At 42.4% G+C, this 23141-nt stretch overlaps 1 protein-coding gene across 4 annotated transcripts in view; it reads left to right on the top strand.

Annotated features, from left to right (window-relative positions):
- The first annotated feature begins 2160 nt into the window (after positions 1–2160).
- The window catches only part of CNOT3 (CCR4-NOT transcription complex subunit 3), a 50001-nt gene continuing 29020 nt past the window's right edge, over positions 2161–23141 (top strand). The window contains exons 1-6 of one of the 4 annotated variants that reach the window (XM_081971556.1): positions 2161–2300; positions 13397–13444; positions 15706–15780; positions 16182–16249; positions 16497–16571; positions 18388–18477. In XM_081971556.1, coding sequence (XP_081827682.1) covers positions 15756–15780; positions 16182–16249; positions 16497–16571; positions 18388–18477 — 258 coding nt within the window. In that variant the 5' untranslated portion in view covers positions 2161–2300; positions 13397–13444; positions 15706–15755. Of the gene's footprint in view, positions 2301–2404; positions 2438–10514; positions 10696–10991; positions 11047–13396; positions 13445–15705; positions 15781–16181; positions 16250–16496; positions 16572–18387; positions 18478–23141 lie in introns of those variants that run through there. The other 3 variants (XM_081971558.1, XM_081971557.1, XM_081971559.1) reach the window with 3 other exon arrangements.

Consider the following 23141-nt stretch of genomic DNA (forward strand, 5'->3'; position numbering starts at 1 on the left):
TGGATTTTCCCCCTTATCAGAGGGAGCCCCCTTGTGGAGTACTGTGAAGCTGTTACCATGGCAACTCCATAGCACTGTACAGTAGAATCCATTTTACTGCAGTACGGTAGAAGTCATTTGAAGGCACATCTTAACAGAACACACACCCCGAGGGGTTTTAGGGGTGTCTTTCCCCCACAGTATTTGTTTCCAGAGAGTAAGTCATCTGTGTACCAAGTTTAGTTGAAATTGCTGGAGGCGTTCCAGATTTATGCTGGAATACACACACACAGCCATTTATATATATATATAGATTTTACTTACAATAGTTTGAAAATAGCATTCAGTGTAAAGTTCAGAAGAAGAAACTCTATTAATGCCTGTGTCTGATCCAATTGTTTTGTGGAGTAAGAACAGGCTAGAATTCTTGCTATCTCTGTTGTCTTGTGGCTTGGACATTATTCTTCTAAGCATAGCTCTTACTTTCTATAACTTTGCAATAGGACTTTACCTTCTTGTAAATTGAGCACAGATTAGGTGCCATCAAGAGTTGTCACTAAGAGGCCACAGATTTTTTCACATGAAATTTAGCATCGACAAAAAATGTCACCATGCATTTGGTTATAAAATACTGTAACTATGCCCACCTCCATAGTGATGGGTGTTGCCCAAAATTGACATAATAATTCCATTCCTGGCATATATATTTGATTATGTTTTTGTGAGGATGGGTGCAAAACCCCAGCTCTGTGGTGAAATTTCCCTCTAGTAATAACCAACATTGCAAGACCAGAGATTTAATCTGGCATTTTCCATTGTCTCCAAATGAATCAAAAGGCTTAATCATGCTTGCAGTATTCAGGAGGTGCAGCTCTTTAGTCTTGTTTTTCTTTGTAGTGATAGAATTTATAATCTGTTGTGCGATCCTATGACCCAAAACCATGACCAAATAAATTCTGAAAACAAAACACCAGTACCTCCAGGAAATGCAAAACGCTGCCTCCAATAAGCAAAGACAAGGAATCCAACATGTAGTGAGTTAGATTTGTAAAGAATTAGGAAGAGAGTATTGCCAATAAACTGACCAGTATGAGAATTTTAAAAATATTTTAAGTATTAAAAATAGAAATCCAGAAACCAACCACAGATTTACCAAGGGGCTTAAAGAGTCCTTAAGGAAGATGTAGAAAGATAAGTTCCTGTGTGCTTACTAACAGTGAGGTTTGCTTGATATGCTGTAAATGCAGACTTGCAGCTTATGCAACAATATGATTCGGCACACCAAGGGTTATATCACTAGTAAAGTTGGTCTCTCTCTTTCATATACCTGTTTTATTTCGATGCTGAGATTCTGTGCATATTTCAATAGCACCTTCATTTTTATCACTTGGTGAAGACTGTTGCGTCCGCCTAAATCTGTGGGAAGCCTTTGTGATAGCTGGATAGGAAGTGCTGAAATAAATCATTAGACTAAAGCCCGGATAGAAGAAAATCTACCTTGGATGGTCGTTCTTCCTTCCCTGATTGGATACAGTGGGTTTAATTGACAGGTTGCCTTTTAAGAGTTTCCTGCATATTGTCCCGCCCCGACCCCTTTTACCTTAATGCAACCAGCTTCAAAACGTGCACGCCAGTACAAAAAGGGGAAGGTTTTACGGGGCGACGCAACGGTCCAATGAGGATGCAACATGTGCAGGCTTGCTTGTTTACAGCCAATGGAGAGGCAAAGGCTCAAAGTCTTTCGCGCTACCGCCTTTTTATCAGTTTCAGCCAAACAGCAGGACTAAGGAATGAATGACAGGGCCACCATCCAATAGCCTTTCTTACTCTTGCCAGTATTCGTGTACAGGAAGCGATATGAGAGTGAGATTTGAGGGACATTTTTATTGCCCATTAGGAGGCAGGCTTTGACGTAAACTCCGCCCACTCGGCTTGTTTTTCGCGTAGTAGGCGTAACCACGCCTACTACTCCATCTGCGCTTCTTCAGCCAATGGCAGCACGAGAGCGCTTTGAAGGACACCCCCTCTTGACAAATAGATCCCATGTATTTCTATTAATGACAGCTGCGGCTGCGCCGCGTCGTCCCACCCTCCCCGTTCCCCCTTCCGTCCAGTTCCTTATTATCCAATCGAAACGGCCAGAGGCTTGAGGAGCGGGAGGATTAGCCAATGCAGTTTAGGGGAGGGCGGACCGAGAGAAAATAGAGGGGGGGAGGCTGCCGCCATCTTGGATGCCGCGGAGCCCGAGAGACGGGGGCGAGAGAAAGAGAGAGGGAAAAAAGAAGGAGAGTGAGAGAGAACCGGAGACGCCGGAGCTGTCGGTGAGACAGCGGGAGGGGGCGGAGCCTGGCCTAGAGGCGGGGCTTGCAGGTGCCTACGGGCTCTGTAGGGGGCGGGGCCAAAGTGTTTGTTGGGGGCTCCATAGGGGGTGGACGATGCTTAGGGCAAAGCTGCTCCTGTAAGTCTTTGGGGAAGGGGGTGGCGGCGTCTCTGGCGTTGGAAGGGAGCTCCTCCGGGGGCCTCGGGGCGACGATCAGTGGGGCCCTGGAGAGGGGATGGCCGGGTTGGGGTTGTAAAGATGAGCCCCCCCCTCGCCTGTGAGCATTGGGGCCCCTTAGGCCCCCGAGGGCAAGGCAGAGCCGGTGTGGCAGCCTCGGGTGGGATGCTCTGAGGGGGAGGTTTGGTCTTCTCTACCGGTGATGCTGAAGGTGCCCATGGAGGATGTGGGGTCTGTGCAAGAGGGAGCAGCGGAATCACTTAAAAGTTGCAACCAGGTCATTAGCTCTGCCTGGAAAGAGGAGGCTTTCAGAGCAACCCCTCGCCCATTTCAACCCTGCACGGGGAGAAAGTCTGGGGAAGAAAGCTGTGGAAATGTTCTCTCCAATGTAGAGTTGATTTGGGGTAGGCCCATTAGCCTGTCAGGGCAAAGATCCCTCCAACTACAAGAAACTCCTCAGGGGAGATAAGGATATGTCTCAGTGGAGTTTCTCTTATATTCAAACTTCATAAACCTTCAAATATGTTCAAATTTCATAAACTTTCAACCAGCACAAGCATTTCTGGCAAGGTGATATCCAAAGAGTACATCACTCTTAGGAGCCTAGATAATACAAGTACATAGACCTTTCTTGGTTTATTCCTTCCAGTGCATTCTGCCTTGGCTAAGATTTTAGTGGGCTTTGCCTCCATGCTTTTAACAAAATCAAGAGCTAGAAACTCTTGACTTTTTAAGAATTTTTAAGATGCAGAACTCTGCACTCTGCCTGATTTCTGCATGTAAACAACAGTAGTATAGTCTTTGGATATCACCTTGCCACAAATGAATTGTGCTGGTTGGAGGTTTATGAAGTTTGAATACATCTGGAGGATCCCAGACTTGTGGAGACCACCGTCGTAAGTAGGATTTGCCTTACAAAATTTATTTCAAAAGAAAAAAATGCGGGAAAGACTCAACAGTGTAGTTATTTACAAGTTAAAGCTATGTTGCCATATTCATCTATCTTTTAATATCCTCATTCATCTGAGTAACACTATTGAAGTATTTGTATGCCTTAAACAGGATATTTTCCAGGAGACAATGATCTCCAGGTATATAATAGATTCTGGACAATAAGCAACAACTATTTGCTATCAATGTATAACTCTGGGCTGTTGTTTAGTTGATTTTAATCAAAGAAATTCTCTTCCCTCTTTGATAGGTCATTAATACTGAACATAATATCAACAGGGTGGTGCTATACAGATCCAATCCCTGTTAGATTTGCTGAATCCTAGTTTCAAATGCACGGTAGATTTTTTTCAGCAAACAAACACACTTTCTTTTTCATGTATTTATTTTAAATTCTGCTTATCAGCTCATATCCACCCACGAGATTGTTCAAAACAAACCATGTTTTGGTTTGTGATAAAACTGTTCAAAACAAACCATGTTTTGTGTGCTTAAAGAGACATAATCGTCTGGACCTCTTGGGTTCTGTAACCTGAATGCTGCAGTTGCGTAGGAAAACTGTTTCATACTATCACCAACCAAATTTCTGACAAAAATTCGTAACTAAAAGCCACATCAGGTCGGCAAGTTCATAATGCCCCAGCAGGAGTCTCCACACCAGCAGGAGTCTTCAGTCTAAATCAGTGTTTCTCAAACTTGGCGACTTTAAGTCCTGTGGACTTCAACTCCCAGAATTCCCCAGCCAGCATAGCTGGCTGGGGGATTCTGGGAGTTGAAGTCCACAGGACTTAAAGTCGCCAAGTTTGAGAAACACTGGTCTAAATCTTGTCTGATACGTTTGCTTGCAATTCTCATCATTCATGACAGTTGTCTATCCTAACTGTGTTTGGCAGTTGTGGTAAGATACAAAAGTCTGGAGGGTTTTGAATTGGGGAAGGTTGAGCTAAAGGGGCTCTTACATGTGAGATTCAGAAGAGGCCAGAAGGAACCGATGCCATTTGCAAAAGACAGCAGGCCAATATAGTGGCCTCATTTCATATGAGGTAATTTAATTGCAGTATGTTTGATACTAGCAGACAGGAAGCAAACTGTTTGTTTATTTATTTATTTTATTTATTTCTTAGCGCTTATAGACCGCCCCCTCTCCCGAAAGGGACTCGGGGCGGTGTACAGTCCATATCAAAATACATCATAATAAACAATTAAAATATTAAGTGGATAAATACATAAATAAGAGGAGGATAAAAAGATATACAGAACTGTACTGCTAAGTAAATAATTTAAAATGTACAGCATTTAAAACCCCAAAATCCTATAAAATTAACTTTAAAAGAGCATTCCCCTTAAAAACCAGTAAGAATGTGTAGGCCAGGAGGTAGACGTTAAAATTATGCCAGACCAGCCAGTCGGAACAGGTGTGTCTTCAGTTTCTGTCGGAAGGAGCGGAAGTCAGTGGTGGTTCTAATGTCGGGGGGGAGGTCATTCCAGAGGGTTGGGCCCATCACAGAGAAGGCCCTACTCCTTGGTGTCGCCCGTTGGCATTGCCTAGTGGATGGCACCAGGAGAAGGCCCTCCCTGTGAGAGTGAATTGGCCGCAGGGATGTGTGTGGGAGGATGCGTTTAATATACTGAGTTGTCTAGGAGGATACACAGAGCCTCAGCTATGGTGGGATTTGAATTCCCAGATTGATTGAGCATTTGCTATAACTTAATGGTAGCTTGTTTACCCAGAAAGTTGGGCTACGCTACAAAATGCAGTCAATAAAAATATTGCATGATTTCATTTCCTTGAGGTGGAAAGCATACTTCCAGATGGTAAGCTTTCAAAGCATAAGAGCTCAATGATATTATTTGAAGTTACAAGTGTTGGTACAGGAAAGCAACGTAGGATTTTCTCCACATAAAACATACAGCTAAGAAAAATCAGATTTTCCCTTCAATGTAGCATATTTGCATTTGTGCCTTGAATGTAAAAACTGATTGTAGGCCTTTGCCCATTGTACAATCCTTTAAATGTACCCCCACCCTGTGGTACAATGAAAGTTATTCTTTGGCTGTGAAATCTTTCAAGAGCCCTTCATAGAAAATAAGGGGATTATTTAGATAATTGAATCCAGCAAGCCTTCTGATTTAGTAATTGAAATTTAAGCATCAGCAACAAATACCCATCCAACCTCTGCTTGGACAACATGAAAGCCTGCAGATATATTAAGATTGCATCTGTACAGTTCTGGTCACCACAATACAAAAAAAAAAGATTCTGAGATCTTAGAAAGTATGCAGAGAAAAGCAACAAAGATGATAAAGGGTCTGGGGGCTAAATTGTATGATGAATACTTGAGGGAACTAGGTATATCCAGCCTATTGAAGAAAAGGATTAGGATAGACATGATAATTAATATTTCAGTATTTGTGAGGCTATCACAGAGAAGAGGAGATTAATTTATTCTCCAAAGCACCAGAAGGCAGGACAAGAAGTAATGGGTGGAAACTTGTTAAAGAGAGAGCCATCTTAGAAGTAAAGAGAAACTTTCTGACAGAACAATTAATGAGTGGAATAGCTTGCCTCCCATAATTGTGAGCGACCCTTTACTGGAGATTTTCAAAAATAGACTAGACAGCTATTTGGCCAGGATGGTATAATGTCTCCTGCCTTGAGCAAGGGATTGGACTAGAAGACCTCCAAGGTCCCTCCCAGCACTATGAATTCCCATTCAGCTGCAGTGGTCCTCGTTTGGCTCTTTGAAAGATCAGTGATAAAACAACTAGACATTGGCAGAAGCTTCTCCTTATTTTTATAAGCTGCCTCCAGTCCTTTTGGAGATATTTGTTCAACCTTTGTGTGCTTCTGTTTCCTACAGTGCTCTCTGTTCAAAAGGGAACAGTCGTGTCAATTTCACCTTTTTTCCCTTTTATATCTTCATCCCCACATCTTAGAGGAGCATTACAGAGAAAGCATTTTCTATTAGACCACCTATAGTGAGTTCATAACAGAGGAGATTCATAGTTAGATTCTTAATCTGCAGCTCAGTCCCTCAGCTGGTGCAGTGTTAGCACTGAGAAAAGCAAGGCTATTTGCATCAAGAAAAGATCTGACTTCTGAGAGGTTGTATGCCAGCAAAGTACAGAATGGTGTACTATGAAGGCTGCCATACATATATGGGAGCCAATATTAAGAAAATGTGAAAGAATGTTACGAGGATTAGGTTCTGGTTGAGGAATTCTTTTTTATTACCCCTTCACAACAGCCTGTTCTCTGCAAATGGCATTTCAGTCTTAGTGGTTCAAGGTTATTTGTCATTGCAACAGTTGTATTCATGGTATGTGCTGCAGCAAGTTCCCACTAATATCCATATTTTACATTGGTTGCTTAGAGTATGTGCGTAAAGGAGAATATGAAGAACTGCATAATTGCAAAGATGATTAGGGGCCTGGAGGCTAAAACATAGGAACGGTTGCAGAAATTAGGTATGTCTAGTTGCGGTGACATGATAGCAGTGTTCCGATATCTAAGGGACCGCCACAGAAAAAAAAAGGAGATCAACCTGTTCTCCAAAACATCTGAAGGCAGGACAAGAAACAATGGATGGAAACTAATCAAGGAGAGAAGCTACCTAGAACCAGGGAGAAATTTCCTGACAGTGAGAACAATTAATCAGTGGAATGAGTTGCCTTCGGAAGTTGTGGGTGCTCCAACACTGGATGTTTTCAAATACGAGACTGGTTAGCCATTTGTCTGAAATGATACAGGGTCTTCTGCTTGAGCAGGGGGTTGGACTAGAAGACTTCCACGGTCCCTTCCAACTCTTGTTATTCTGTTAACTATCAAAATGAAAATGAAGCTGAAATGGATTTTGTAGGCCCTTGTGGGTCAATGCAGAGATGACAAAATTTGTAAAAAAAAAAAGTCTCATTTTATATTGGATGAATAAGGAACATGAAAATTTTACTTCAAGTCCCATTTAGACTAACTGTCATATTGGGTCACTTTTTGGGACAGTTAGAATAGATAGAACAAGACTCTTAAAATGCTATACTGTAAGCCCATGTTTCTCAATCTTGGCAATTTTAACATGAGTGGTCTTCTACTCACAGAATGCCCCAGCTAGCCATGCTCCCCCGGGGATCCTGGAAGTTGAAATCCACTTATCTTAAAACTGCCAAGGTTGAGAAATTGTGCTGTAAACACACTATTGCTCAGCAGAGAAATCTGAGTGGTTGCAGGATAGAGAAAAGAAAGTGTTTCTACATGCAATAGACTAGTAAACTTTCAGATTCTGTTATCATATATTTTAGCAATGGTGTAATACAGAGATGGGTTTAAAAAAAAAGACAAAGCAACGTACGGAAGTAGGCTTATCGGGTACATCTGTGAACACTCATTTCTGCAATTTATTTTGCTATGTATTGGTATTACTGCAGCATTTTCCAGCCTGTTGCCTTTCAGATGTGTGTTTCCATCAGCTCCAGACAACAAGCTAGATATTATAGGAATTAAATTCAACAGCAGCTTCATTCTTATAATATCGTCTCAGGGCAGGAATGGAAGACCTGCTGCTCTTTAGATGCTTTAGACTACAATTTCCACAATCCAGTTGGCTGAAACAAGTAGGAACTGGATTCTAAATATTTTAGAGTTTACCAGGTTGTTCTTTTCTGGTCTGATATTATTATTTTAATCCAACATATGCTTCATTTTCGCTTCCACTGGCTTTGGGGAAACTTGTACAGGATTTATGTTTTCTCTCCTTTTTCTAAGTCACTGAGACTTTAGAAATTGGGGGATATTCCTGTTTATCTCTTCTTAATCAATGGTCAGATGTTATAAATATGGTGGCTAAATTGTCCTCAGTTGGTTTTCTTCCGCAGTTATAATCAGCCCCCTCAATATGGGTTGTTATTTTTGTTTTTTGTATTTTACATAAAGCACCCCATCTCCAAGACTATGTGGGTAATCACCATCTATTTTTTTTCCTTATCTTCAAAATAATATAGGAAAATCTATCCGAGGTAACCGATGGTGGATAATTGATTTTAAAAATTAAATGTAATTTTATATTAATGACTTCCCCTCCCCCCCTACAGTCAAGAAGCTGTTTTTCTGCATAAAAGAAGGAACTAAAGCAAAACGTAGATTACTTCTGAATAAATATAGTTGCATTGTTGGCTTATTAGCCAGTTAATGCATACTTTCCTTGGAGTAACATAAATCTGCCCAGTAATTAATAGCATTTTCTTCTTTGTGGTTATATTTTCAAGCAGGTATGTTGGTGCCTGGCAAACAATCAGTTTTCACTGAAGTAACAAAAATCCATCTGCAAAAGAGGCCTAAGGCTTATACAAGCAGGAAGTGTGGATTTATGCTCCTTTGTGTGTCTCTTGGTATTGATGGATAGATACGTTTTAGTAGCTCTAGCAACTACTTAATGTGCACATTAAAGAACAGCTCAAGTCTTTTTGTTTCTTCCTCTGAATTCAGAGATGTATCTAGGACTAAGCCTTAAAACAGTGGGAAATAAAGTTTAAATTAGCCTTGATACTGGGCAAATTAAATCATTATTTGTCTTGTTTTAAAATTGGTCCACTTTGACTCAGACCAAGTCATTTGTGCCTGCACAGTAAACAACAATTCACCCTTTAAATGAACCTTTATATACTGGGAAGTTTTCTGTTATTGTTTTTTTTTTTTCAGAAACCAGTCAGGAATTCTTTTAAAGAAGTGAGGCGAAAAAAAGCTTCCTAAAAACAGAAAACTGCTTTGTACGTCACTGTTAAGCTTAAGTAAAACTTGAGAGAGCTCCTAAACCAGGATAGGCTGGAAGTTATTTGAGACAGTTGGAGTAGTATCCTCTATATAATTTATTGTAGATCAAGAAAGATTTATAGTTACCTAGTTTCTGAAGGAAAGCTGGGTTTACCTCATACAGCTGGCTAAAATGTGGATGGTAAATTTGTGTGTCTGGATTTTCACATACCCATGTTTAATTGAATAAATCTTATTATTTACACAACACACTGATCCATAAATGAATTGATTATATTTTAGCAAAAGTGAATTTGGGCATTTCAATAAACCATAGTATAGTTAGCATATTATGTGAACACAGCCAAACCATGTTAAAGCGCTTTTCCTTTCTGTTGCTTTGGTTGATGAAAACCAGGAAGGGCTTTTTCTGCAAAATGATCTGATAATGGAGTATGATATTACGGTAATCACAAATACATGGTCTCAGATGGCCCTGCATTTTTATGTTTATTCTTATTTGCCAGATGCTTCATACTTGACTGTCAGTGGTGAATCTATAAGCTTTTATAAATATAGAATGGTTTGGCCATGTACTGTTTCACTAAGTAAGCTTCCCATTAAAATTTAGAATATTAGGAAATCACTAAATTGTTTAATAGAGTAGATGTAAGGAATTTAAAATAAAGATGTAAGTAAGCGTTTTGATAAGCAAAGTGGAAATCTGTAGCAAAACCCCCCATTCCTAAGGTTCCTAGGGCTTATCCCACAGAGTACCATTTTCCAATCCAGTGTTCTCCAGATGTGTTGGCATACACTTTCATAGTATCCACTATGTGCTTACATAGTATTTTTCATCCTTGGCAATTTTAAGATGTGTGGACTTCAACTTTCGTAGTTCCTTAGCCAGCAGGACAAACACCACACTAACCAAACCAAATTGCCTGTTGATGGACAAATTATTCAGTTTTCTGAACAAAATCCTCCTTTCAGCCAGTTTTTTTTTTAAAAATATAGATCAGTTTTCTTGCTCAGCCTTTCCAAAGTGTGGGAAAGCTCTCAGGATTTTCTGCTACAGCCCATACCGGCTGATGATGAAACTTGGGAGCTGAAGTCTTAAGATGGCTGTATTGATGTTAACCTGAATTTGCAAACTAACTCTCAGGAATTGACCTCACTTCCTAGTGAACCTTTTCAACAGCAGTAACGTGCAAAAATTGGCAGGTAAAGCTGGGAGAAAAGAGAGATCAACACTTGCTAAATGACAGCAAATGAAGCTGCTCTTAATGGTCTGGAACAACTATTGGGGAGATAAAAGGAGGGAGGGGCAATGAAAGCGTAGCTCTGTTCCTCCAATGGCAGATTTCATGGTCCACTCTCCACCCAGGCTTCCTGTAATTAGCAGGATTTTCATGCTGCCTCCTCAGCAGGAGGAAGAAGAGGGGTTTGCAGAGCAAGCAAAAGTGACCAGTCTGGTTGAAACCGTAGCTGGGAGGTTCTTCTTTTGCAAAGATTGATTTTAGAGGTATAAATGCCGTTTTCCCCTCCCATTAGGTGGAAATTTGGCTACTTGGAAGTGGCAGCTCTCTTGCTGGGCTCACAGAACACACTAAACTAAAACCAGGTTTTATTCTTTGTTGATTTAGTCTGTTGGGTGAACCAGGAAATGTGGTTTGTAAAACAGCCTTATACTTTTAGAGCAAGGGGGGTGGGGTGGACAGCTTTTTGTGGCTGGCGCTATAATAGGTGAGGTGAGAAGCACAGCAGCTGGAATCAGAATTGTGCTGTACCTATTTAGTCTGTGTGTGTATTATTTACTTCCCACCTCGGAATGGAAGAGAGCTGTGATGTGTATTTCTGGTAACTGCAGTCAGAGGTGACTAATGGGGCTACTAAGAAGGGTTGTGGGGAGCTGTGAAAGTCTTTGGATCTCAAGGTTACCCATTCCTGATTTAATGTAATTAGATGCAGTCATGTGTAAGCTGTGGGATTTAAAAAATGGAGGGGGAAAGCTTCCCTGCTGTTTTCCTTTATGTTTTTGTTTTCTTTCTTAATGGATTATGAAATATAGCTTGATTATTTTTAAAAGAAATGTTCCCATGTTGTTTCCTAATTTTTACCTCCAAATGATTTATGAAAACTATATAGTAAGACTTTTATGTAATATTAATTGCATTATCATATATAGTACACTAGAGTGTAACTCTGAAATACAAATGTAGGAGGCATTGACATTTATTTTTACAGCAGAAGGAAGGGCTCAGCCTATCTCTGATAATAGGCTTCCTTCCTCTTATTGATGTAGAGATTGCTGGATTGTGGCCTGTCCTTCACTAGTCTTCAAAACCCTGGGAATGGGGTAAACATTGGCAGTAGCATCCATTTATCTATACTTACAAAGAATGCTAAACATAAGTATTTCGTATTTTAAATGCTGTTCTGCTCACCTCCCAAAAATGGAAAAGCTTTTTGAATTGTTTTCTACAAGTTTTATTTTTCAACATTTCTGGAAAGTTTACACCCTCAGTTTGCTAAATGTGCATAATAGTAACTTATTTAGTAAACCAGGGTTAAGCAAGCCTTTATGTATAATGTGTGAATGTATCTTGTGCTTGCATTATTATCCATTCTTTCTCTTAACTTTGTAATTTGCTTCTGAGTAGAAATGAGTGAAGACAAAATGCATCTAGGCCTTTGATTATCAGAGGTTGGGGTCACTGGGCTAAAATATGGCTAGCTAATTTGGCTTAAAATGTATGAGCCCAGTCACTGTGGTTTATTTATCGATCACTGTATTGCTCAAACTAAGGTTTGGCTGATTAGTAATCGTGGCTTAGCCAGAACTTCCCTTGATCACTCAAGGCTTTGTACTTCTCTGAGGTTTGGGCATTAAACCACTGCTTAGCCATAATTTGTGGAATAAACCACAATAGTCTCGGTTCTCACCACATATTAAGCTATCTAGATCAATTACATTTTGGTCTAGCATGTTGTGTACAAATTCATGTTCATGAAGGATTACTTGCATAGGATGGGGACAGAGATGGGAGAGCCATTTTGGACTCATAGTTCCCTTGACAAGTTTGGGGTGGAATTTGGTTATTAGCAGAAAAGGAAGGTGCCTGAAAGAACAATTTCAGGAAATTTATGCCAGGCCAGGTAGAGAATTTGGGGAAAGAAATGGACTTCAGCAGTCCAGATTTGATCTAGAACAGAATAATAGGATAGGCTGATAATAGTATCTTCTGTATGTGCCTAAATCTACCAGATTTGAAAACTAGCAAAGCAAAGAGCACACAGGGTTAATCTTTTTATATACCACCTTTTAAGTTTAGGGACTTTTTAAAAAAAAATAAGGGGTCCACCTAATATGATATTTCTCCAAGTATAAACTTGTCTAGTTTATCACTTCAAGATGCTATTTTATTTATGCAATTGGCTTTAGAGCAAAATTCTGAGAACTAGACTTCGGGGGTTTTCTAAAAAGAGAAGGAAAACATCAGCTTCGTGATATTTTGAGGAGTGGGGCACAAAATTTGTTCAGCCATGGGAGTTAATCCCTAATATTCACCAGCCTTTCCCCCACAGGCAGCTCATGGTTTTTCTTAGCACATTTTCAGTCAAGAAAGAGAGAGATGCCCCTTTGTGATCATCTGGAGGCTTTTCTCTTATCACTGTCAAGAAAGCAAGCAGCTGCTCATGCTAGTGACCGGAAGGCTTGCTAGCTTGATTCTCTGCCTAGCAGGCAAAAGCTTAACCTGCTTACTTCGGCATGGCCGGTGGCTTTTAAAAGCACTGAAAGCCTGTAGGGAGAAAAAAACATACTGCAGATGTGAGGGATGGTGACCTAGATGTTATTTGGGGGGGGGAGGGAGAGGAGAAAAACAAACTACCGTTTTTGTTGTGCTCAGTTCTCTTACCCAATTGTATAACAGCTGGATTTGTGCAGAACCCAAAACATGGTTAATTTAGAGTCAAGTCTGCTAGGTAATCCTAGAAAAAAAATGGGTTAAGTCCATGAACCGTGGCTCAGTTAACTATGGATAAACATGTCTCATAAATACATACTCCAAACCTGTCCCCCAATTGGCTGAGTTTGAACCAGTTATAGCATAGCATGTTGATTAAGCCATGGGGATCTGTATAGATTTTCTCTTAAGCTTCCTGGCATGCAGGAAGGTGAGCATGGTTCCTCCTGCTAGCCATATATTTTCTCACCTTTATAGGAACCTGGCCGAAGAGTAGGTCAACAGCAAGTGCCCAGGGGCCTCTAGGTAAGTACAAGATTGATCTGCTTTCTTCAGAAAGGCCCAGGGCCTCCCAGCTAAAGCTGCTCTGCTGAATAACTTAGACTAGAAATAACAGTTGATGCTTGTTGATGCTTAAGATGTCCTTCCTGTTCCAGTTTTGTATATGTACTCAAGGTATGGCTTTCAGTTAAGATTCCTTTCATTTTCATCCTTAGTTTGCTTTGGTTTTCCAATTGAGGAAACGAGACATTTGAGAGGTGCAAGCAACTACAGGTAGACCTCAATTTACAACAGTCCATTTAGTGACTGTTCAAAGTTACAGCGGCACTGGAAAAAGTGACTTATGACCATTTTTATGACCGTGCTTGTGACCGTTGGAGCCTCCCCAGGGTCACTTGGTTTACATTCGAATGCTTGTCGACCGGTTCATATTTATGACGGCTGCAGGGCCCCGGTGTCATCTTGTGAGACCTTCTGACAAGCAAACTCAATGAGGAAGTCAGATTCACCTAACCACCAATTACTAGTTTAACGACTGAAGGGATTCACTTAACAGATGCGGCAAGAAAAGTTGTAAAATGGGGCAAAACTCACTTAACAAATGTCTTACTTAACATCAATTGTGCTCAATTGTGGCCATAAATGGAAGACTACCTGTTCTCGATTTGGCCTTTCGAAGGGCTATTTCTAAAGCCCAAGTGAGATTTACTGAGGAATGCAGCCTGGGGGATGTTAGGAGGCTAACCGCAGAGACTCTTTTCCACTCAGGGCCTGTTTGGATCCGATGGCTTAAAGCAGTGTTTCTCAAACTTGGCAACTTTAAGTCCTGTGGACTTCAACTCCCAGAATTCCCCAGTCAGCTATGCTGGCTGTGGGATTCTGGGAGTTGAAGTCCACAGGACTTAAAGTCGCCAAGTTTGAGAAACACTGGCTTAAAGAGACACAAGAAAGGAAAGGGACAGTCCCACTTTAAGGCTCAAAATTGGCCACTAGGACTGAAGGTGGGGGGAGGGGGCTCTTTTTCCTTCCTTGTGTTTGTACTTCTGAAAAGCATTGCCTAACATTCCAAAACCTCAGGATAGGCGATGTTGAGGGGAAAAAAAACCAATGCATTGTTTTAAAGCATAGATGTTCAATTTTGGTAACTTTATGACTACTGGACTTCAATTCCCCAGCCGGCATGGGGAATTCTGGGAATTGAAGTCCACTGGTCTTTAAAAGTTGCGATAGTTGAACAAACATGGTTTGACAAAAGTGAGCAGTTGAAAATTGCGATGTTGTTTAAATCCTCTCCAAATCTCTCCTACCTAGAAATGCCCTTCTTCGGCCTTTCCTGTTCAGGCTTTCTCTGAAGGAGAGAAAAATGCTTTCAGCACCTCTGGAAAAAAAAAAACCCTCTCTGTTTTTCCTACCCTCCTTCTTCTGTTCTTTGCAGACATTGGAGGAGGAGAGCCTACAATTTCAGGAGGAGTCTGGTAGCTTCTTTTCTGACTGGCACATTTCATTCAAAGGCATAAGCTTTTGTGAGCCCTAGTTCAGGCTTTTTAATAACATTCATTATTTGGAAAACTTGCTACCAAGCTCTTCTTGATATTTCTCTCTCTCTCTCTCTCTCTCTCTCTCTCTCTCACACACACACACACACACACACACACACACACACCTTTTCTTTGCAAACCTATTATTCAGGTAGATTTTATGGATTTTATTTGGGAGGGGGGGAGTTCTGTATCTTTAATTGGCAAAACCCCATGGAGAAAAGATTTTCTGGACATGGAATGGAAAAGTACAGGTAGTCCTTGACTTACAACTACAAGTGAGCCCCAAATTTCTGTTGCTAAGTGAAACACTTGTTAAATGAACCGTTGCAGTTAAGTTAGTAAGATGGATAGTAAGTGAGTGTGGCTTCCCCATTGACTTTGCTTTGTCAGAAGATCACAAAAGTTTGATCACATGACCCCAGGACACACTGCAAGCGTCACAAATAGGAGTCAGTTGCCAAGCATTTGGATTTTGATCATGTGACCATGGAGGTTCTGCAACAGTCGTAAGTGTGAAAAACAGTCATAAGCCATTATTTTCAGTACCATTATAACTTGGAATGGTTACTGAATGAACTGTTGTAAGTTGAAGACTATACCTCATCCCTGATTTTCTACTTTATGCTGCTGTTTCAGAGTAGATTTTGGGGTATGGGGGAATGTAGAAGGAAAATAGGCTTAGGACACCTGGTTTTTCTTTGCCTTATTTTTTGTAATTTTTTTTCTGCTTGTTCTCCTTAAAAGTGTCAACGCTCTATAAAGTATGAAGAGAGCCCCCCTATAGTGAAGGAAACATGGCAGATAAGAGGAAGCTACAAGGTAAGCTCCGTGGCTGGGCTAGGAGCCTGGTTGTGTAGCAGAAGAGCAGAGGGCCTGTTCACTTAGACTGGTGCAGAAGAAAGAGACGGGCATAAATTTAGCAAAAGGCAAACAGGATTCTTTCTTTGAATGCCTGGCACAGGAGGCTGTATTTTCCAAACGAGTATGGGATGCGATTAGGGTAGTGCGAAAAGAGTTAGGTTTTCTGTTGGTGTAGGAAATCACTAAAATGGGGGCAAAGGTGTTCGAATTTGGGAAGAAGGAGAAACAGGCAGCGTTTTAAAATTCAGATTGTCTTTCTCTTCCCCTTTTAGGCTTCAGGGAAGGTATGAATCTTTTAGTTCCTGTGATTGCTTTCAACTAATTTATCTTTTGGGACAAACCCCACCCCCTTCTTGCAGGTGAGATCGATCGGTGTCTCAAAAAGGTATCGGAAGGTGTGGAGCAGTTTGAAGATATCTGGCAGAAGGTGAGGGCTGTTGTCGTCTCTCTGCCTGGGTTCTGTCCAATCTCCTTATTATCACCCCATGTAGTTCTTCATCCTAATTTTATTTTGGGGGACGGAAGATCAGGGAGAGGAGGGGAGGCTTCCATTTAGCTCCCGCTTTTCCTCCTTTATCCAGTTTGATTTTGCCCTCCACTTCTTCCATGACACTGTCAACTCCAGCCTTCATCACATCTTGGGATTCCCTCCCCCCCCCCTCTCTCTGTTACAGCTCCATAATGCAGCGAATGCCAATCAGAAGGAGAAATATGAAGCCGATTTGAAAAAGGAGATTAAGAAGCTCCAGGTAAGAATGAGCCAAGCTTCAGTATTCTTTGACAACCCAATCTCAGGAGATTAGTTATGGGAAATAGCCTTAAATCCAGGGAAAGGCAGATGGGAAATTTCGTCCCCAAAAGGCTTTTGTTGGATAAGAAGAGGGGATGAGGAGTTCATGAAGTTGCAATGCAGTGCTTGCATTCCTCTGCCGGAGACTGAATCAGAATTCCTGTGTGTGTCAAAGGGTCTTGTGGAGTTCCAAGGAAATCATGGAATCCAGGCAGTTCAAATGGGTATAAATATTTATTGCAAGCTTAAGTGATGTCTGCAAGAATCTGAACTACAGTAGATAAGAGTCACAGGAATTCAAAGTGGGCTGGACATAGATCGTTTGTGGACAAGAAGGGATTCATGACCGATGACATGCTTGACCCTCCCTCGGGCTTAGCCCGGTAATCTATAGGTCTAGATCCGTGATGGAAACCTATGGCACGCGTGCCAGAGATGGCACATAGAGCCCTCTCTGTGGGCACATGCACCATTGACAGCTGATACTCTGGATTCCATCACACACGTGCACCAGACAGTCCAGCATGCACGCGCACCAACCAGCTGCTCTCTTCTGGGTTCCGGCGCAATCATGTACTTGCAAGCGCGAGTGCTCCAGTTTTGGCACTCAGTGCCAAAAAGGTTAACCATCACTGGTCTAGCAAGCTATGTTGAGTTATTGATGGCTTGACTTGTAACGTACGAAAGTGAAATCAAATAGTTACAGGTAGTCCTTGACTTACAACCATTCATTTACTGACTATTTGAAGTTACAACAGCACTGAAAAAGGTGGCTTAGGACTGGTCCTTGTTGCAGCATTCCCATGATCACATGATCATGAAAATTTGGACTCTTGGCAATCAACATGTATTTACGACGGTTGCGGTGTCCAGGGTCACATGATTGCTATTTGCAGTCTTCCCAGTCAACTTCCAATAGGCCAAATCAATGGGGGAAGCTGGATTCACTTAACAACCATGTGATTCACTTGCAGTGATTTGCTTAACCGTGCACAAAAGATTGCAAAATTGAGTATGACTCATTTAACAACTGCCTCGCTTAGTTGTTAGTTAGAAATTCTGTCCCAGTTGTGGTCATGGGTTAACCACAAGTAGTCCTCGACTTACCACAATTCATTTAATGACTGTTCTAAGTTACAACAGCACTGAAAAGTGATTTATGACTGTTGCAGCATCCCTATGGTGACATGATCAAAATTCAGACACTTGGCAACTGACTCATTTTTATGACGGTTGCACTGTCCTGGTGTCATGTGATCACCTTTTGCAACCTTTTGACAAGCAAAGTCAGTGGGGAAGCCAGGTTCACTTCGCAGCCGTGCTAGTAACTTAACAACTGTAATGATTCACTTAAAAACTGTGGCAATAAAGGTTGTAAAATGGGGCAAAATTCAATTAACAAGTATCTCGCTTAGCAACATAAATTGTGGGGTCAATTGTAAGTCGAGGACTGTCTGTATCTGTATAGCAGAGGAGTATAGAAATGAGTCCCATACTCATTCTTTATGTTTGACTATTTCTGTACTCACAGGCTTTCCCTAACCTGAAGACACCCAGAAGGGTTGAATTTTGTATAATTACTAACCACCATGATCATTGGCTGGCTGTGGATTATGGAATTTGAATTTGATATGTCTAGAAGGCACTAAGTTGGTAAAGACTATTCTAAAAAGTTTCACTGTTATTGGTGTTACTCTAGGATTAGTCTCTGCTGGAAAGATCTAGTGATAAAGGGAACAGAATTTGATCATGGAACTACTTTTCTCTTTCTGCAGAGATTGAGGGACCAGATCAAGACATGGGTTGCATCCAATGAGATTAAAGACAAAAGGCAGCTAATAGACAACCGGAAACTCATTGAGACGGTAAAAATTCAAACTGAGAGAAAAGAATCTACTAGCTATTATGTGTCAGTGCTGAGCAAAAATTCAGGTGAAATGGATGTTTTTCAAGGAAACTCTGTGGTTTTGGAGGACTAAATGAACCAGGTTTAATTTTGTCCAGTTATAGGTTTAGTTCTTACCAGCTTTTGCATTTAAGACTTCTTGATATTTTTATGCTTAGCTCCTCTTTAACAGTGTTGCCATTGGCTGCTAGCAGTGTGACCTCATAAAGGTGAGCCACCTGGCCATCTCACTTATTACTTAAGTGGAGTAAGTGATAGAAAAGGGGTTCTGTGGGGAGCCCAGGACCTTTTTCCACACAACCTTCCTTAGAGTGACAACATGGGATAGACCGTAAGACCTTCTTAGTTTAAGGGTTTAACTGGTAGTGCTTGTGGAAGGTTTTCTAAACTTTGAGAGTGGAGACTTCGAAATAAGAGACTTTGCAAGGATCAAGCTGTATCTTGTATTTCCTAGGCAACCTGAATCAGTAGACATTTTATACATTTTTTTTTCTGGGGGTTCTTACAAACCTCCCTGTCGTATTTTTCTAATGTCAAATCTAAGCACTGTAATTAAAAAGGACTGATGGTGATCATCAGTATCTGTTTGTGGGGACAAAAATGCATATTTAAGAGCCACGGGTGGCACAGTGGTTAGAGTGCAGTATTGCAGGCTACTTCTGTTGACTACCAGCTGCCAGAAGTTTGGCAGTTCGAATCTCACTGGCTGAAGGTTGATTCAGCCTTCCATTCTTCCAGATTGATAAAATGAGGCCCCAGATTGTTGGGGGGAAATATGCTGACTCTGTAAACTGCTTAGAGAAGGCTGGAAAGTGGTATATAAGTCTAAGGGCTATTGCTATTTGCTGCATCATTCATGATTTGGGGTTGTTCTCTATGATATGGCTCCAGTGGTGGGTTGCCAATTTTTTTACTACTGGTTCGGGCATGCTCCTGCCTGTGCGACGCTTCTGCGCATGTGCAGAAGTGGGTGGACAGAGCCTCCTGCCAACGCTACTACTGGTTCGCCCAATCTGGGCTGAACCAGGAGCAACCCATCTCTGCACAGGTCCATGTGACACTGCTTTGGGTATTTGTGGACAATACTTGTTACTAACTTTGTGACTGAAAATGTCTTTTTGTGCCTCACTTATGTATATATAGCCATCAATATATATTATGTAGAAGCAATTAAATATTAAAATACTGATTTAAAAAAGCATTTGAATTAGACAACCCGCGCCCTGTTGGGGAACCATTTCAGATATATTTCCCTTCCTAAATGGAGAAGCAGAAAGCAACAAAAAAAACTATAAGAGCAGGATTGACCTCTGACTTCCTGCTGATTTTCTCATTGAATTTCTTTGTGGGAATTTGGTGAGGAGGATCAGAAATCTTCCTTTTTTCTCTCCACTTCCTACTGCTCCAGGGTGGGAGAAAGAGCAAGGGATTGCAAGACTGGCTGGGAAACTATCATGAAACATTAAAAAAATATAAATCATTTCAGTGCAGCAGCAGCCAATAGCACTGAAGCAGCTACAGTTTCTCCAAATTTCAAGGTCCTGGGTCCCAGATTTTGGATACATTCTATAAATTAGCCCATTTAAGGTACTTAATTGTTGCCATATGATGCATCATTTTGCCCAATTAAAGGGCATGACAATGAGAATATTAGTAGCAGCTAGATGGGCGTGGCAAAACCATTCTTTTGATACTTTCAGCTAGGAAAAAAATCAGTCCCACTATAGTAGTAGCACCATGTTAATGAGATTCACTAGTTTGGGTTGGCCTGCTTATTTGAATAACTCAGCATTGTAGACAAAATAAGCTTAGGAATTTTGTTAAGGAAGTTACCACAACAGTTCAGGAGCCAGGATTCCTGAATAGGAAGAAATAGAGTGAGTCCCTATTTTTAAAGGACTAAGACTCTGAATTCAAGGATAGGCAGTAGAATTTATCTCTGGACAAGATTCCTCAGCAGGATTCCCTTCTGGTTTTTTTGGAGCCAACTTTCATCACTTCCAAGCAATATCAGGTTAAGGATGGTTTTGAAACTTAACCTACAAGTGGCAATCAAATAGATCGAAAGTGAAATTAAGATGCAGACAAAAGCCACTTTAAATGGTCTGAGATTTCCCTCTTGTTTTAATCTGCTCTGCAATCATTCTAATTCAGGGGTGTCCAAACTTGACTAAGACTTTAAGAGGAATTCTGGGAGTTGAAGTCCACAAGTCTTAAAGTTGTCAAGTTTGGACACCCCTGTTCTAATTGCTGCTTCTGCTTCTGCTTCTCCTAAACTGGTTAGGAATTTCTCCAACTGATGGGAGACTGCATAAATCCACATCCAATTAATCTTGTGTCCCTCCCCACAACCCAACATTTTTTTTCCAGGGCGCTGCTCTGGAGAGTCCCAACAAGGGTTAAATATAGCCAATCTGCCCAGAACTGAATTGAAACTTTAGGCCACGCCTCTAGTGCTGCTTATCTCCAGTTTTTTTCAATTCAGGTAGCCCAGTGGATGCGCTTTGGGTTTCTCTCCAATTCTGGTAGTTTGCTTGGACTCTCCATAGAGGTTAGGAAAAGAATTAAACAGAGCAGGCTTGGTGAGACAAAATTTTCCTTTTTCTTTACATTTGGCTGTTCCTCACCCCCTCGATTCCCTTGGTGTCCAGGGTTCGCCCAGACACCTTGGGACCACAGGCAGCTGTTGAGGGAGGCGCATGGGTTGGAGTGCCACCGCCAGCGCCGCCGCAGCACCCCTGGTGTGGTGGGATTCCCCACTGTGAGCCCGTTGCTGCAGTCCGTGCTTTCCTGAAGCCGGTGTGCAGCGCGGCCTCTTAGGGCTGCATGCTATTGCCGGCGACTGTTTTTTAAGGCGCGAAAAGGCGGCGGAGAGTTCCGGCCGCCATTTTGAATTCCACCGGTTTCGGTTTCGCTCCCAACCGCATGCCGCAGCTGCCAGCAGCCTGACTCAGCGAGGGATCGTGGCCTCCTGGGTCGCATCATGAACTCTCCTGCAGGCGCTAGGAGCTGACAACGCTCACGCCAAACCCCTGCTTGGCTGGATCCGACCCTGCAACCTTCTGTGCCTCTTCCTGAGCACCTTTGGTCTGCGGAGGGCTACTGTGGAGGTGGTTAGTGGAGGTGGTCCCTACCTGTCCCAGTTAGGCCCAAAATTAGCACCATGGTGGATCAGATCTCTGAGAATCCTGAGCAAATGGGGGTCTGTTCCAGGCCTCCCTAAGGCAGACCGGCAAAGCTTCCAGGGAGGCCATCAGAGGCAGCAAGCCCTATTCCAGGCCTGGACCAAAGCAGGGATCAGGCCCGGATAGGGACGCCCTATGCCGCCAGAAGGCCCTAGAAAAACAATTTTCCAAGGCCCAACAACAGGCCCAAGCCCTCCTATCAGTGACTCCCGAGGAGCCCTCTAGGGAGGTTCCTCCAGCTCAGGGATGCCCCATTTCTGATAGTGAGGAGGAGGGCCAAGAATTTTCTCCTACAACCTCCTTTGCCATGACAGTTTCTCCAGGCCCCTCAATGGCTGACCAGGCCGACCTCTTCGCCTGTCCTTCTGACCTGAAGGAGGGGCCAGCTCCCGTGGGTCCCTTGGTGCCTCAGCAGCCGCTCCCCAGGCCCACTCCAGGGGCTCGCCCCATTGAGGACCAGGGGCCTAACCTTTCTGCAGAGATGCAGGAAATCATTAATAGGGCTATCGCCCAGGGCATTGAGGCGGGCATGCAACAGAGGGGTAAGCGCACACGCAAGACCCATCATCTACAGCCCCAAGAAGCTCCCAGAGAGGCAACCATTACCCAGCCACCTCAATCCCCTCATTCCTCTGTGGCCACCGAGGACTCTGACTGGGAGGAGGAGGACGACATACTCCCTAGACAGGAAGCTGAGTTTTCTGGGGACGAAAAAGGCACTTCCGAAAAAACAGTGTTTTCGGGCCTATTTAAACTTACCAATTTTAAGACCATCCTGGATAAGGCCAAGATTTCGACCCGCTTGGGGTCCACGCCCCCAGCTCAGGCGACTATTGACCCAGATGATCTATCTGGGGACCTCTTTGAGGAGCCTGTGTCGGTCCAGGAGATAGTTCTAGTTCCCAAGCTGTTCCTCAACATGGTTCAAAAGCAATGGGCACAACCAGCCAGCAATGATAAGAAGCTGTACACAGTAGATGCCAGCCTGGAGGACTTGCTTATGCTACCTCCAATTGATCCTCCGGTTGCTGCTCTTACCTCTACCTCTGTACTTCCCATTGATTTGCTAGAGGGTCTGAAGGCGGAGGACATGAAAACTGAGACCGCTTGTCATAAACGCACCAGGCGGCAGCTTGGGTGATCAAAATGTCCGCCTCAGCCTCCTTCCTTTCTAGGACCGCCCTCCTCAGGTTGAGACAGTTATTGACAAAAATTCCTGCCAGGGATATCAAATTGAGGCAGGATATCAATAAGATCATGGCAGCCACGGAGTACACAGCGGACGCCACCCTGAGTGCGGCTAAATTTGCATCTCAGGCCTTGGCGTCCAACGTCACTACTAGGCGCCTTCTGTGGCTCAGGTACTGGAATGTGGACATGCGTTCCAAGTGGAAGCTAGTCTCGGCCCTCTTTAAAGGGGACAAGCTTTTCGGGGAGG

Source organism: Natrix helvetica, assembly GCF_964273705.1.
Source record: "Natrix helvetica genome assembly, chromosome: Z".
NCBI lineage: Eukaryota > Metazoa > Chordata > Lepidosauria > Squamata > Natricidae > Natrix > Natrix helvetica.